At 36.2% G+C, this 16,337-nt stretch overlaps 2 protein-coding genes across 2 annotated transcripts; both read right to left on the bottom strand.

The window, feature by feature from the left end:
• Positions 1-145: 145 nt before the first annotated feature.
• Positions 146-6,750, bottom strand: LOC111800487 (leucine-rich repeat receptor protein kinase HPCA1). The gene is made up of 19 exons (XM_087126333.1): positions 6,050-6,750; positions 4,939-5,062; positions 4,782-4,853; positions 4,568-4,642; positions 4,402-4,473; positions 4,135-4,296; positions 3,972-4,046; positions 3,824-3,895; positions 3,671-3,742; positions 3,509-3,577; positions 3,340-3,414; positions 3,155-3,226; positions 2,937-3,071; positions 2,365-2,843; positions 2,121-2,273; positions 1,904-2,043; positions 1,585-1,804; positions 1,040-1,275; positions 146-851 (listed from the first exon to the last, which is right to left on the bottom strand). Exons 1-19 carry the CDS (start codon positions 6,132-6,134, stop codon positions 342-344), a joined length of 2,898 nt encoding a protein of 965 aa, XP_086982459.1. The 5' UTR covers positions 6,135-6,750; the 3' UTR covers positions 146-341.
• A 567-nt stretch (positions 6,751-7,317) lies between these two features.
• LOC111800388 (putative serine/threonine-protein kinase PBL8) lies at positions 7,318-15,645 on the bottom strand. The gene is made up of 6 exons (XM_023684055.2): positions 15,278-15,645; positions 14,679-15,037; positions 14,466-14,601; positions 9,641-9,777; positions 9,413-9,536; positions 7,318-8,186 (listed from the first exon to the last, which is right to left on the bottom strand). The coding sequence occupies exons 1-6, from the start codon at positions 15,327-15,329 to the stop codon at positions 7,717-7,719; spliced, it is 1,278 nt and encodes a 425-aa protein (XP_023539823.2). The 5' UTR covers positions 15,330-15,645; the 3' UTR covers positions 7,318-7,716.
• Positions 15,646-16,337: the final 692 nt, after the last annotated feature.

The following is a 16,337-nucleotide window of genomic DNA, read 5'->3' as shown; positions in this document are numbered from 1 at the left end:
CAATATCTGTTAGCGGTGGGCTTGAGCTGTTACAAAAATAGAAAACAAGAAAAAGAGAAGGGAAGAGGGTTGCACCAAGGAAGGGAGATCGACAATGGTCGACGTGACAAACACTCCATTAGAGGAGAAGAACAAGAAAAGGCCATTCATGAACTTGCTTTTGTATAATAAATCACGGATTACAAATAAATTAACTTTCAAACGTCACGGGCCAATCGACATTACGAAAACGACGTCGTTCAAGGAAAGCATAACCAACATCAGAAATATGTTCATGTGCAACACAAATCCTAAAATGCATAAAATACTTACAACTCCACAAGAAATGATGAACACCATTTCTATTTGGGCTCCACATTTGTTGGAAGAGTGTGTCCTCCACTGTAATCAAAAGCCTTACTGTCATCAGTGTCCTTTGTTATAGGATCATTATAGGGATGCGTAGGAGCAGTTTTGGAAGCCCCAAACTCAGTAGCAGATGTGGATGGAGTTGTTGCGTTTGTACCTATTCCATCACTCTGCAAAATACTCTCAATTGCCTTAGCCACTTCACTCATTGTGGGGCGCTCTGCAGCTGACTCTTCAACGCATTGCATAGCCAACTCCAAGAACTTTCCAAGCCCAGTAATAGCCGTGGTATTGTTTAGTATGGCGGCATCCAGGATCTGCTTCAGACCGTAATACTCTTCTTCATTTTTGTTCATCAACGTACGCACCTCACGAACTACGTACTTTCCTTTTTGAATAGGCAGCTTAGCGGTTAACAATTCCAACATAACGACTCCGAAGCTATATACATCACTTTTCTCTGACAATTGTTGAGTCATGTAATATTCAGGATCTAAATAGCCCTACAAATATGAAAGACAATCATAATGATCTAAATTACTCGAACAGATCGAAGAAAGTGAAGTTTTTTAAGCGGATAATTTAGTTTTCCAAGTAGACTAAGATTTTCTCGTCCATGCTTATATCGTGATCGATAATTTATGGTAAAATGATTGACGAAATAACGAAAACATAATACTGAAGTACTCACCAGTGTTCCTTTAACTTGAGTAGAAACGTGCCCCTTTTGACTGTCTAAGACGAGCTTGGACAAGCCAAAATCTGCAACTTTTGCATTTAAATGTTCGTCCAAAAGAATGTTGGTCGATTTAATGTCTCTATGGATTATGGGAGGATTAGCAAGTTCGTGTAAGTAAGTCAATCCTCTGGCCGACCCAAGTGCAATACGAAGTCGTTTCTTCCAATCAAGAATAATACCAGATTTTCCTAAATTCAATGTTGCACGTGTTATTTGAAATCAGATATTCTTAAGTGTCAACATGAACGGAATTCAACTAGTTAAGTCATACATCTCAACGAAACAGTTAAAAACATGGCTAAGTTGGATCGAGCGATCGAACTAATCCTAGGGGACAAGGCTTATCGTATAACAGTTGTCGTTACTTGCTAGAGATATAGTCTTCAAGGTATTGAGTAGTAAAAAGAATCTAGAATCTAATATTCCTAACTTCATTTTCAGGTCATTTTTCTAACGTAAAATGAGTTCAACACCCCAAAAGATCTGAGAAAACTTACCAGATAGGCTATCTCTTAATGTTCCATTAGGCATGAATTCATAAACAAGCATCTGCTCTTCTTGTTCGAAACAAAATCCGATGAGGCCAAGAAGGTTCTTGTGATGAACTCGTGAAAGCAGTTCGATTTCTGTCTTGAACTCGATGCCACCCTGCCTTGATCCTTGTTGAGCTCGTTTGATCGCAACTACTTGTCCATCAACAAGCACTCCTCTATATACCTACAAAGGATGATGGCAGTGCTAATACAACTCTGAAGCACGTCGTACTGGAAAAAGAACAACAAGAAAGCAGTAACAATCATTCATTTGTACATTTACCTTGCCATATCCTCCAGATCCTATCTCATTGCTCATGGAGAAACTATTTGTGCATTTTTTAAGTTCATCATAAGAAAACCATCTAGCTCCCTTCAACTGTGGAGCACCTCCACTATCGTTTCCATTTGGTGCCCAAGAAGCTATATAAAATTAGTGTTAACCATGTAACTACAAAGTATGGATGGTCATAATAACAACAGTGATTAACATCGCTTACCGAATGGCCGACTCAATACGATGGCCTTTTCTGCACGTTTCTTTTGGCGAATCGCGTATATTCCAACTCCAATGAGTCCTAGAACGAGAATGGCACAACCAATAGCTACCCCAATTATCACTACAGAGTTGACTGAAGTTCGCCTAGCCATGTCTTAAGGCATCAATGTTTTTAGAATCAGTTCATCATGGTCATACAGCTGAGTAACATTTTTATGTAGAAATCATTATTAAGATTAGATTACCTGGAAAACCATAGGGGGATGCAATGAAATAAAATGGCCCAAATGCTTTGGGAGGTTTGTAGGTTTGATTACTCAAGGCAAACCCAATCCTCTGAATATCCGACCTATTAAAATACTTTCCGTTGGGTGGAAAAAGAGCAAGCTCCATCTGAAGATAATCATCAACATTAAAGAAAGGGTTTTGAATAAAAACCGAACCAGTCGTAAGCTCCAGTTTGGTCCAAAGACTCAATTCCAATAAGTGAAACAACGTCACGTTCGACAATTCCCTGAACGAGGGTGCTCTAAAGTATAAAGTCCCTTGAAACGGAAAGGCACATTCACAACTCTGAGGGTTTAACTTCTCATCAGGAGGACACAACTTACTTCCACAGTACAAAAGGCTGGTGGAATAGGGTTGTGTCGTATGATCTCGAAGCTGGCAATATTTCGTATTTGAGAGGGTGTTATCAGTGGTACACACAGGATTCCCTATCAGCCTAAAACAAGAACCATTCATGTGAATGAATAAAGGTAAGTGAAAGAACAAAATGAAATCTAATATTAAGAAAAATGGCAAGGATTTCACTCACATCAAAGTTTTGGTATATTCTGAACCAAAGGTAAATTCGGAAATACCGTTGCTTTGCAAATCAACAAGCTGCAACTGTGGGCTAACTGTGTCACCCATACTTAATGTCCCATTGAATGAATTGTTCTTCAGTTTTCTAAAACGAACTTTTCGAAATATTATATCGACATTTTTGTTCCAATTCGTAATTCAACGTCTTTTAATTAAATCAAAGCTTACATTTGCTGTATTTGTGGTAAGCTAAAGACTGCTTGTGGCACAGATCCCTGTATTGAACCATGTTCAACAACCCTGGAATCATGTTAGAACAAACATTTATCATTACATGTCAAACATTTCAAAAACTTATAAAAAATTCTCGCTTATCAGAATTGTCGGAAAACATACGATAAGCTTGAACTTACAGAGTGGTGAGCGATTGTAGATTTGAGAACCATTCCGGAGCTGCGGATGAATCAAATGAGTTGTTACTAAGGTCCCTGTAAAGACAACGTAATGACAAAAAAAAAAGTCACCATAAATGAACTAATGTAAGATCATAATGGAAATGATAGCTCCTTGCTATATGCTTACACATAATTTAGTGAGATCATATCAGTTAGGTTTGGCATTGGACCAGTCAACTTATTGTTGGCTAAATTCCTGAAACAAGTACAGAATAGAAGAGACGAAAAATAAAGTTGATTGTTCAGATTATCGGTAAAACACTAACGTAATCGTTAGAAGAGTACCCACAATTCATCAACATTTGTTAGGTTGTTCAGATTTGATGGGACTGGTCCTGTTAGTGAATTCCGATCGAGTCGACTGTTACATAATATTTGAACAGCCTCAGTAAGTTGTAGAGATAAAATTATGAGAGAAAAAAAGTTTAGTACATGTACTCACAGGACCTCAAGGGTCTTAACAAGTCCCAAAGTTGGAGGGATACTCCCAGAAAGACTATTTCCATCAAATAATCTGATAAACGAAATCGAGTAAGATTTGGGAGAAAAGAATTAAGGAACAGATCAGTATTGGATTTATATCCACTTACATGTGTATTAACACCATTTCAGATCTAAAAAGTTTAGGCGAAATGGAACCCGATAACTGGTTTTTGTTGAAATGACTGCAATTCACAGAGAAAGCTTTTAACATGGAAGTAATAGGATCTAATTTTTGAGGATATATTTGCTTTTGCCTTTAAGAACACTCACAAATGTTTAGCTTTCAGAAGGAGGTCCAAACCAGGAGATTCAGAAGTTGAGACAGGAATACTGCCTGTTAATTGATTACTGGCTAGGTCCAGCCAATAGAGTTCGGAGAGTTTTCCCAGAGATGGCGGTATGGTACCGGTGAACTTGTTAGAATTTAACGCCCTGACATAAAATGAGACTACACTTTAAGCAAAAACAAACAAACAAACAAATAAAATCCTTGTTTTCCTATCAATAAATAAATTTTCTTTGTCCATGTAATCTCACAAGAAGGATAGCTTAGAAAGATTGCCCAGTTCTTCAGGAATATTGCCACTGAAGCCACACCCAGCTAGGATCCTAAAAGTACAAAAAAAATATCTGAGCTCTAGAAAAACAATGACATAGAAGTTTAATGGGATCAAATGAGTTTCCTTATTAATTAACTCCTTACAAGATATTCAAATTCTGTAGTTTCCCTATTGCCGGAGAGATCGAACCAGTGAGATCTGTATTGAACGAAAGGTCCCTGTAATAAGAACATTAGAAACTCAGGATCTCGATGAACAAGCATCATACATAAGAACGAAACCTTTCTTATACGTATGGTTAGAAGTCACGTCGTTGCATTTTCTACTCATAACATAACAGAGATTGATGCAACTTACAATGATTTTAGTTCAGACAGGCCTCCAATGTCACCACCAAGTTTACCTTTTAGGCCCATAGCTGATAATCTCCTAAAGAAGTAGGGTGACAAACACAATAAGTAGGATTGACCAAAATATAAAATGAAAAGAAGTGAACCTCGGAAAGGATATTTACAGTGCAGTGACTCTTGAATTGTTGCAAAGCACTCCTTCCCAGGGAGCTCCACACGGATCATTTGATGTTCCCCAGCTTGGTGGTGTGTTTTGCCATTCGTTTTTCAGGGACACCAGTGCCGCAGCTGCACCAACAACATTCCAAACCTCATCAGTTTGTATATTTCATTCTATTCCAAAGCTCATCGATTAGAAATCGTTAGTACCACATTCGAAAAATAGTCATGAACTTTCAAAAGTAGCATTATTACCCTTTAACATTTTTTAGAAGTTCTAAAAATTCTTACTATTAGTATATGAACGGAAACAGTTTATCTACGTCCCATGGATCATCTTCTTCTTCGGTTCTCTCTCGCTCCTTTATTTCAACCTATGACTCAACAACTCCTCATTTCTCATTTTTTTCCCTCACTTCTTGCATAGCATCTTAATACACTTCTTTCATTCCTCAATCTCTATAACTTTATCCATTTCTCTTCTCTTTCGTCTCTCTTTTTTAATATCAGAACTTTAAATCAAAATAAATATACAAATTTCGTTCCTCCTCTTTTCTCATGTTTACATCCCTTAGATCCACACATTGCCTGTGTAAGGGTCTGATCGTGGCTTTCACGCTACTCAATCCCTTGCTTTATTCGAGAGGGGCTTTTTTTTAGTAAGGCTCGCTCCCGGCACTCACATTTTTTGGCTTCCCTCAAATCATGGAACATCCAAGTACTTTATTATAGGAAAACCACCATTTTTTATTCCTATTCAACACTCCAAAAATTTCTTTCCCAACTCAAGATAACTTCAAAGATTTTACTTCTTATTCAATCTTTTTTAACCAGCCTAAATTTAAAATGAGTTCTTTAACTTGTCTGTTTATCTTGGTCTTTTACATTTTCTTAAACAAAGTAAGAAACACAATATTAAAAAACACACAAACAAAACAAAACAGCAAACAACGAACAACTTGAGTGTAGCTAGTTAAAGACACTACATATTTGCCTTAAATATATACATATATGAACAAGAAAGTACTTGAAAGAACAAAAATAAAGGGAGTGCACAGTGAGCAAACCAAAAATCAATGTATAATTTCAGAGAAAATGAAAGGAAAAAGAACTTACAATCGCCGAAATGAGTAAGGGAAATGGTGGTATCAATTCCGGCGTAGAAGAAAGCCACAAGTAGCAGCGTTAGCACAGCCGACATCGCCACGATTTCCGGCCTTCACAGACAATGTTTGGCCAAAAAAAGGAGGAGGAGCATAAGAAGAAGATGATATAATTCCTTCTTCTTCTTGGTTGATGTTGTAAATGGAAATGATTTGGCTTGTCTTAAAAGCCAATCAACCATCCCACTACAATCGAACAGCAAGTAATGGTTCATCATTAAAACCTGATCGTAATTGACCTTTTCACTTCGAAATGAACTTGAATGCAGGCCGGTGGATGTAATTATCATTCAGCGGGATTAGGTTTAGGCTGCCCCACAAATTAAACTCGAGATTCAATTCAAATGCGTATTCGAAACTTCCTTCTTCGGGCAATAGAGTGGCCGATAGATATTTATGGATTCCTTTTCACAGCCATCGTCATCATCGGAAGCTAATCTATTGCTCCACTTGACTTGGTCGACTGCGTGCCAGAGATATGAAGCCCGGAATTATTGTTATCCCATTAACTACGCCTTCATTGAGTGGGAGGGACGACTTCCATTGTTACCATTATTGCTAAAATAGGCTTTTTCAGAAGCTGAGTTGATACTAACCACCTCCATTGAAGACAAGCTTGAAGATTTTCTTGAGCAAGCATCAGATGAAAAATGATTGATCATTCCAAAGCTTCCAAACCTAGAATATCCAAACAAAATCATAAAAATTCGTTTGGATTAAATTTTGTTTTAAATTAAATATTTTTGGTCTAGTTAATCCGATCAACTAAAAAATAGAGTTACAATCCAAATAGAACTTATCCTACCTGTAAAAATTAAGAATATTGGAAGTTTACAACCCGTGAATGGGCAGGAATAAATATGATTTTTTTAAATAATTAAAAAATAACAATTTAACGACCAAACCCCACTCGAAAATAGAGAGTTAGGCTGGTTAGATTATGAACTAGTTGCTCGGATCACGAGCCCAACCAACTAAATTTTGGGTTAAAAAAATTTCCAACCTAACTTAATAGGTTAGAATATTGAATGAAAAACAATATGACATAACATAGTTTTTATAAACATAATCTATGTAATAAAATTTAGAAACATTTATGAATGTAGGGTCAATGATAAGTCAATGATACGCATCGTGATAAATTATACTAAATATTCCAACATTAAAACAAATATTCAAACATTAGATAAAGACAAAGGGTACCATGAAGAAGCCAAGAACCAAACAAAACAAGCAGTTTAATTACAAAATCAAAATCCCAATATCACAAACACATCACATTTCAGGCAAGAAAAATATAAGATCGATCCTGCTGAAGCCAAGGATGTCGGTAACATGCAGCAGGATAGTTTACAAAAACAGCCACCCCCTAAGAGGTGTAAGGCTAATTTTAAGAAGCACATCCAGCGGCCGATCAAGAACTATATCAATCATCCGAGGGGCGGCAGCTTGGCATGCAAGTTAGAGCGACTAGTCCATATAATAATTACACTTGCAAATGTTGTACACAACACATGGCCAAATATTACAAATCCAGGTTGGTGGTCAACAGTGTTTACAGTGGAGATTTTGATTTTAGTAAAGGAAAAGAGCAAGCCAAATAATAAACAAGATGCATTTTCATCTAACCCTACAAGCCGCAGGGACGCTGGGGGAACAGGTGGGGTTAGGAGACCGGCAATTGGCACCACCAGGACCAACATTGTCGGCGAACCTTGGCCGCATCCTGTAATCAGGGATGCCCCCCCTAACAAATGGGCTACTTCCCGATTCAGTTGCACCGTTGCTGCTCTGTAATGGTTCTAAAGTTTCGACCACATCGCTCATTAAGGGTCTTGCTTTGGGGTTCTGGCTCAGGCAATAGTATGCCAGGCTGCAGGCCTTCTGTGCTGCCCTTGTCGAGTATTGGTTTTCTAATCGGGGGTCGATTATTTGTAGCAACTTCCTCTTGTCATTTAGCTTAGGTCGGGCCCAATCTACCAAATTCTGCTCCTTGCTTGGTTTTGTCTTGTCAACAGACTTTCTTCCAGTTAAAAGCTCCAGAAGAACAACACCAAAGCTGTATACATCACTCCTTGCTGTCAAGTGGCCTACAGGTTTCAAAATGGAAGCTTGGTGACAATGAAAACCATAAGGTGGTACTTCATTATATCAGAGAAAAACCTTACTCATATTCAGGATTGAAAGTTCAGTAAACGAAGCTACATAATCTTTGTAGCTTGCTGTCATAAACAAACGCCTATTACTGTAAACTTATATGTGAAGAATATACCAAGGGTATAGAAATGTGGCATGTTGCCTCAATATCCACTCTCCAACTCAAGGATTCTCTTTTAAGTGGTGGAAGTTGTTGAAGTGGACTAAAGACATTGTTATTTCAAGATCACAACGCGTCATGATGATTGCAAGGCAATTTCTGCAACGCTTAAAAGGGAAATTGTGGAGGATTTCTTGATCAACCCTTACCGAGTTGAGAAAGCCTTGCTAAAATCTCATAAAGGTCAGATAATTGTGGACAAATGGAAAAAAGATGGAAATTTCATCCTTATACTTGAAAGATGGAATGTAAAAAAAATTGAGGCAGATTGGGTGGCACGTTATGGTGGTTGGGTTAAAATCAGAAGCTTGCCGTTTCCATGGTGGTTAAAAATAATTGTTTATTGCTTTTGAGACTAAAATGGAGGCCTTTTGGGTAGTTCATCCTTTGTTTGGGGCAACAAGGCCATAACTAGAGGAGCTTCTACCATCAAGAGAGCTTTGTCAGGATAGCATGAATTTATGATAAAATCTCTTTGAAAAGCAAATAGAAGAACCCCTAATATTGTATTCCACTTGTCACGAAACCATCTCAAGTCATTATTGAAACTTCTCAGCATATCTTTTTAACCTCTAATAATGTTTAAGAGTAATTTTGTATATGTAGTTTTTTTATTTTTGTCTATATCTTTTGAGCACTGATTTCTTTTCATTTTCAAGAGAGCAAGGGAACAAAGTCCAATTGGGAGAAGGGGAGAAAAAACCTACAAAATCAAAATCAAAACCTTTTTGAATTCTACCAATAGTTCTTGGAGCCTTAAGCTCTTGTGCATTTTGTTCCTGGTAAGAACAGCCTCTCCCTTTCATAGAGGATCCTATAGTGAAAATGGCTTCACATTGAAATAAAAAGGCGGGCTAAAAAGAGCAATAAAGATGGCAGGAATACTTCAAAAGGCCACAAAATACAAAAACTTAACACGTACATTGCATAACTGTAAAAAGAAAAAATCATCGAATGAAAAGTTTGTGGGAAGTTCTAATCACAAAGAAAAGATCGTACCAGTCATGACATATTCGGGGGCAGCATAACCATAAGTACCCATTACTCGAGTTGAAACATGTGTCTCATCACCTTGAGGTCCAGCTTTCGCAAGCCCAAAATCAGAAAGCTTGGCTGTATAGTCCTGCAGAATAATAGGCCAGGTGGAGCCAAATGATAAGTATTCTCTCATGAACAAGCTTGAAAAAAGAATAATAACAATGTTGGTTCATAATAAATTTCACATACAGAATCCAACAGTATATTGGAGGTTTTAAAATCCCGATAGATAACGGGCCTTTCAGCATTGTGTAGGAAAGCAAGACCCTTGGCTGCTCCAAGAGCTATCATCATTCTTTTTGCCCATGGCAATGGAACAGTTGTCTCTGAGATCCCACAGAAAAGATGATGTAAAATTAGTACGATAATAAATCAAAGAGGAGCCAGTCCAAGTACTACAGTTTTATAAGTGATCATTAATAGCATACATATTTTGTTATTTTATAAGAAAAACTTAACAAAGGACCCCCAATTGCATGAAGCTAATTTTTTTTTATGCAAGTCATAACTAAACCCCAAAAAATCGCCAGTCGCATAAATTATACAATAGAAGTTACTAATCAATGCGCAAATTAAGCTATCTTTTTTCTAACCAATAGAACAGTGCAGTAAAAAGTAATTAGCTGAATTTATTATTACTGTGTGTGAGAGATAGAGACGTGAGACATGAAAAAGATCAACCATTAAAAAATGAAAGGAGCATCATAACTCCAAAGACAATAAAATGAAAGACTCCATAACACAATAAGACCCGATCTTTAGACATCAAAAGATGAGAAAAAAATTTAAAATAATTTAGGGAACCATGCATATACTAGAAATGAAGTGTCCCCAAATTGAGTTACAAATCTAACGCTCTTTCCATCCAAATGCACCAGACAATTACTCAAAACAGAACAAAAAATAAGTTTCCTCTTTTTCTTTTCTTTTTCGGTTGCTTTTGGAACTCAAGATCCTCCATATATAAAACCAAACCAATTCTATCAATATGCATCCTGTAACGACAGGAAAAGTCTATTTATGAAAATTCTCTTTGGAGATGGAAGGATCCAACTCTTTGATGAAGCCATTGAAGATGAATTCATGAACTCTTTAAACCAAAATATAGGGTTGACATATTCTCCCAAGTAGACATTGGATTCTCATTTCAGCTGCCCATAGTCAAACGTCAAGAGCTATTTTCTTTAGCAAAAATACTTGATGCAAATAACTCCTTGGGATTGAACTTTCAACAAAGCACCAAGACCAAATGATTTCACTATGAAATTCTTCAAAAAGTTGAAGTATTCAATAATTTTTTTTTTTTTTTTTTTTTTTTGAAGTAGTGTCATCAGTTTTGGTCTCAACAAAACTTATGCTCCTCTGATACCGAAGAAATGCGATGCTAAACCAGTTAATAATCCAAACCTATTAGCCAAAATCATTGCAAAGATTCTCTTAGAATGGCTAAGAAGGTCATCACTTCTATCAGAAATAAATTTCAATTTGCTATATTTCTAATACACAGATGATCAATAATTGTGCTATTGCTAATCAGCTAATGTGATGAACAGAGAAGAAAAAAAGAGAGAGAGAAATCAACAGATGTTTGAAGAAATTATCAAAATGGAAGGAACCTCGTAAAATGGAAGACTTCTCTCCTCATCAGTTAAGATGGTCTTGGAATAGGTGCCCTATTTCATAGAATTAAAGCCCTTCTCATCAAATGGTTCTGGAAATTTTCCAATGAACCTAATGCTCTTTGAAGGACCATTGCAACCATGTATGGCGTGGAAACCTAAAAAGAGCTATAGGGAGTTCGAAAGGAAGACCATGGATAACTTTGACAAGAACAGTTAAGGATTTCTCCATTTTATGAAGTTCAGAGCAGTAAGTAAATGGCCAAAGGATCCGCTTTTGAAAGATATTCGGGTTGCAGACAGCTCTTTAGCTGCCTGTTTTCCAGAAATTTATGCTGTTCTTTCAACAAAAAAAAAAAAAAAAAAAAAAAAAAAAAAAAAAAAAAAAAAGAGAGAGCCTCTATAGCAGATTGTTTGGATAACAGTAATCACGCTTTGACTGGGAACTTCACGCTTGGACCCAGCTTATCAGAAAAATAGATTCTTTTCCTTTGGGAAATGGTATAGATAAAATGGGGTGAAGCATTGACTCAAATGGTGTGTTCTCTAGCAAATCCACTTTCCAATACCACACGAAAATCAGCAGTAGATTGAAAGATCCTTTGCTTAATTCTATTTGGAAGCTTAAAGTTCCAAAGAAGATGAATTTGTTCCTTTGGACTGTAGGCTGTAGAAGCTTGAACATGGCTGACAGATTGCAAAAAAAAAAATCCCAAATTGGGCCCTCTCCCCTCGGTGTGCACTTTGTATCTAAGAAATAAGGAGTCCATAGATCATCTGCTCCTTCATTGTCCTTTCGTGACTAGAGCATGCCTCTTAAAATTGAAGATTGGTTGACTAATATTTGAGGGACATGTCTTTTAGAGGAAAAGCTAAGAATTTGTGGGGTTGTGCAATTAGAGTGCTTCTTTGGCCCACATTGAAAGAAATAAATTAACGAATCTTTGAAGAAAAGTCAAATTTAGAGTAATGTCATCTTGCTGGAGTTTAAACCAAAAGAAATTCTTTTGTAACTATAGTCTTATGATTTCCTTAAATTGGAAAGTTTTCTCGTAACTACTTGATGGGGTTTTTTTCTTCCCTTGATCTGGCTGTCCTTTTGTGATTAATACAAGTTTCTTGTTTCTTATTAAAAAAGAAAAAGAAAAAGAAACAGAAAGGTATTGCTAACAAGCTTGATCTCAAAATGCTACTGACAAATTGAACAATAAATTTTGGACGTCATTTTTTATGCAACCAAGCATCAAAGGAGAAATCTTCAAGAATCCTCAAAGGAATGTTCACAATTATTTTAAAAGTCTCCCAATACAAAGAATGAATCTCTTATTTATAAAGGATTTAAGCTAACTAACAATCAAATACCCAAAATTACAAAATAACCCGCACACAATAACTCACCCTCAAGTTTACAAGATATCAAAGTAAGAAATCTTGCTTCAAAACTACTCCTTCCAATGATTAGAAAACCTTTCCATGGGATATGCTGCTTTCAGCCCATCAAAACTCCAATGCAACATCTTATCAAACTTCTAAATAATTATAAATCTGTAAAATTGATCCTTTGGCTTTGGGTTCTTGCAAAAACATAATATCCAAACATTATAAATCTGTTTTCAGCCCGAGTGCATTTATGATTCATATCAAAGTTGTCAAACAATACAAATAAGGAAAAATAAATGATCTTCTTTTCAATCTCTTAGTCCCCCTTCAACAAAACGCCAGCATCATTTCCAAATAAGCCAGTAAATTTTTTGTTCCTTCTTCCACTTGCAACTCTATGAAAATAAGCAGTATCACAATCCCCCATCACTAGCTCACTTCACCTTGGCTTTCTACCCCCAACTCACACTTTCCTTTCTGACCAACTCAGCAAACTTAGCCTTTAACAAAAATGGCTCCTTCTTCCACTTGCACCTCTATGATAATAAGCAGTATTACAATCCCCCATCACTAGCCCACTTCACGTTGGCTTTACTCACACTTTCCTTTCTGACCAACTCAGCAAATTCAGCCTTTGACAAAAATGGCTCCAATTACAGCCCCCCCCCCCCCCCCCCCCCCAAAAAAAAAAAAATCCATCTAAGTACTTCAGCCTCAACAACTCTAGCTTCTTAAATCCTCATCCTCAAAGTCTCCAAAAGTTCCAAAACCTTAAAACCCCTTTGAAGGACCACAGAAAGGTATTCTTTCTTTTTGTTGAAGGCATAGTGATGCATTATTTATCAAGAAGCTAATGGCGACTTTGGAATTGTGAGTTTATTCAAGCCATCTGAGACTATTTCTTTGGTTCATTTGGTATTTGTTTGACGCATAACTAGGGTGGTTGTTTGATGATAGAGGGAGTTTGGTTGCACCCATCGCCTTTTATAAGGGTTGTGTCCTTTGGCATGCAGGTATTTTTTGTTTTTCTATGGTGTATTTGACTTGGGTTTAATCTCTAGCTAGATTCAATGCCTCTTTTTGTACATCAATTTCTAAAGATTTTTTTAGTTATCCTTTACTTTTTTCGTTTGAATTGGAAACCTTTTCCATATAATGTTTTGGTTTGGCTCCTTTTGTTGGGTTGTCACTTTGTAGCCCCATTTGTATTCATAAATTTTTCTCTATGAAAGCTAACGTTCTCCTAAACATAAAAAAGGTGTTCATATACAAAGCTTTTCAATTATAAAATTCAGATCGAGAGTGAATTCAGATAAAGCCTATTTTGACCATGAGAACTAGATTATCATTCATCCCATTCAATTTCTTTAGTTGTCTTCCTACACACATTCTTTCTCCGAATATACCTACATCAAAATTATGTCATATTGCAAGCAGAAAAATAGTGAGCGTAATAAAAAAATACTATGTCAAAATGAATGGACTGAATAGCTAACTGAGATAGCGATGTTATACAGGGTCAGGCCTATCAAGTGGCACGTGAATGTTTTGCCAACGGATATGCCAGATGACCAGAAAATGAAACAAATGATTCCTGTTGGGAGTGGCCACTGTCATGCATCCTCCAAGCTAAGAATAAACAACAATATAATCAAGGAAACTGGAAAAGTAATCACGAAATTAAAACATAATAATTAAAAGAAGCACTGCACTGCGTCTTTCGATTTCGTGGGTAAAGTAATGTACATATATTGAAAAAATAGCATAAAGAATAGATTGTAGGTTTTGTAGGTTGAAGCGGGGGCAGAGACCAAACGTTTAATTTAAGATGAAGCGTGCTTTATGCTTGAGTCAATAAATCTCTAATCATCCACATAGCCTATTTCATCAACCATTAAGTAGCTCACAGAATTAAATATAGTTAGTGCCTAGCCAATGCTAAGAAAAATGCAAGAGCAAATGACTAATTATTGAACAACGAAGTAAAGAAGAGCAAGAGCAAGATGAGAGTGTACTTCGAAAGAGGTGGTTTTCAAGGCTTCCTCTAAACATGAACTCGTAGACAAGTAATCTGTGGTCATCCTCGCAGCAGTAACCAATCAACTTTACAAGGTTTGGGTGTCTTAGCTGACCAAGAAAGTTGACTTCTGTCTGCAATAAAGCAACAAAGGGTATGAAATACCAAATAGAAACATGACTTGCACAGTGACGTGAGAGAAGAGACATACAAGCCATTCTCGGTGTCCCTGGAGGCCTTCCTTATTGAGAACCTTGACAGCAACAGGAAGAGATTTGAGGCCAACCCTGACATTCTCGTCAATGTAGCCTTTATAAACAGTTCCAAATCCGCCCTCTCCCAGAATGTAATCGGAACGGAAACTCTTGGTGATAGTTTCCAGCTCGAACAATGTGAAGGCAATAATGTGTGTGTAAAGCACCGAATTCTTTCTCAAATCCTCGAGGCTGCGAGGGGTCGAAGGATCGCTTAGATCTGATATGGACCGGTTATGAATATGCTTTTTATCTGTAGCATTGTTGCTGCCGTTTTTCACAGCCAATGAAGAAGATAACGTATGCAACTGTTGAACTGCACAATAATGAAAAATACTACAATTGAGTTCAGAATTTCAGCACAACCATACCGATTCTAGCTCGATTCAGTTCGTTTCCAAGTTGAAAATTCGACAAAACTAATCCGAAAGCGCGAATATAGATAACCAGCACATTGCCAAAGACAAAATGAGAGAAGAGAAAGAAAGAATAAACCCTAGATCTGAGTTTTTTTTTTGAAGAAGAAGATGCGAAAATTCATAAATCAGAAGAATACCTTGAGCATTGGAAACAACAGCAGACTCTTCTCTGGTACCGCAGTTCCCCATTCCGACTGGACTAGTTTGACTGGGACTGTGAAGCAGCAGTGGTGACGGCGGTAGGCTCGGGTGGTGTGCTAACTACGCGGACCAAAAAGCAATAAATGGACAAATTACTGTTGCAATGACAGTGACAGTAGCAATGGCAGACGTCGTGGGAGAGATGGAATTGCTGCTCCACAACACTTTCATTCTTCTCAGAGATTGGTCTAATCTTTGTCCCTTTCAGGCCGTAACGTTGTTAAACGCCGACGCCCCCTCCGGCTGCCTTCAACTTTTTGCCTTCCGCCATTGCGCGGTATTGTCTTGATCTTACCAAATAAACAGTACCCATAAAATAATATTTCTAAATTTTCCATTTTTTATTTATTTATTTATTTATTTCAATCATTCCTCCAAAATTATTCATTTATTTTAGTGAGTTTATATATATATATATATATATATATATATATAATCAAACTTTTATAAAATAAAAAATAAAAAATAAAAAATACCGATAGTTAATATTTTATTTCAAAAATATTTTTAAAATTTAAAATTTATTTAAAGAATGCTCTTAAATTTTTTAAAATTTTATTAATATTCTTAAATTATTTTTAAAAAATTTTAAAATTTTTTTAAAAAAATTAAAAATATTATAGTTAGTATGACGTTTAAAAAATACTCATGAACTTACGAGAGTAATATTAAGATATTTATAGATAATTTGTAAGGTGTCGATAGACGATTTTCGTTCATATATGGATACCAAACAAATAAAAAATATTCTTAAATATTCTTAAATTTTAAAATTTGTTTAAAAAATTATTGCAAATTTTCAAAAATTGTATTAATATTTTTAAATTAAAAAAAAAATAAACTTTAAAAAAATTTTTAAATTAAAAAAAATTAAAAATAATATAGTTAGTACGACAGTAATATTAAGACATTTGCAGATGTTGGACAGTTTTTGTTCATTTACGTCGCAAATAAATTAATTTTTTTTTGTAAAAAATAAAGGAGGTTACTTTAAAA

Source organism: Cucurbita pepo, chromosome 8, assembly GCF_057944985.1.
Source record: "Cucurbita pepo subsp. pepo isolate OVF chromosome 8, ASM5794498v1, whole genome shotgun sequence".
Taxonomy (NCBI): domain Eukaryota; kingdom Viridiplantae; phylum Streptophyta; class Magnoliopsida; order Cucurbitales; family Cucurbitaceae; genus Cucurbita; species Cucurbita pepo.
This window is presented reverse-complemented; position numbering and strand designations above follow the sequence as displayed.

Bases quoted from the DNA above. Each gene is read 5' to 3' on its own strand.
- LOC111800487 (XM_087126333.1), bottom strand. From the start codon at position 6,134: ATGTCGGCTGTGCTAACGCTGCTACTTGTGGCTTTCTTCTACGCCGGA. The intron at 4,297-4,401 runs GTGAGATTACAT...ATTTTATGTCAG, and splicing joins CTTTCTAAGCTATCCTTCTT to GGCGTTAAATTCTAACAAGT. The intron at 2,274-2,364 runs GTAATCTAATCT...TGATGCCTTAAG, and splicing joins ATCCCCCTATGGTTTTCCAG to ACATGGCTAGGCGAACTTCA.
- LOC111800388 (XM_023684055.2), bottom strand. From the start codon at position 15,329: ATGGGGAACTGCGGTACCAGAGAAGAGTCTGCTGTTGTTTCCAATGCT. The intron at 15,038-15,277 runs GTATTCTTCTGA...ATTATTGTGCAG, and splicing joins TGTTGTTTCCAATGCTCAAG to TTCAACAGTTGCATACGTTA. The intron at 9,778-14,465 runs GTACACTCTCAT...GTGGGATCTCAG, and splicing joins TGAAAACCACCTCTTTCGAA to AGACAACTGTTCCATTGCCA.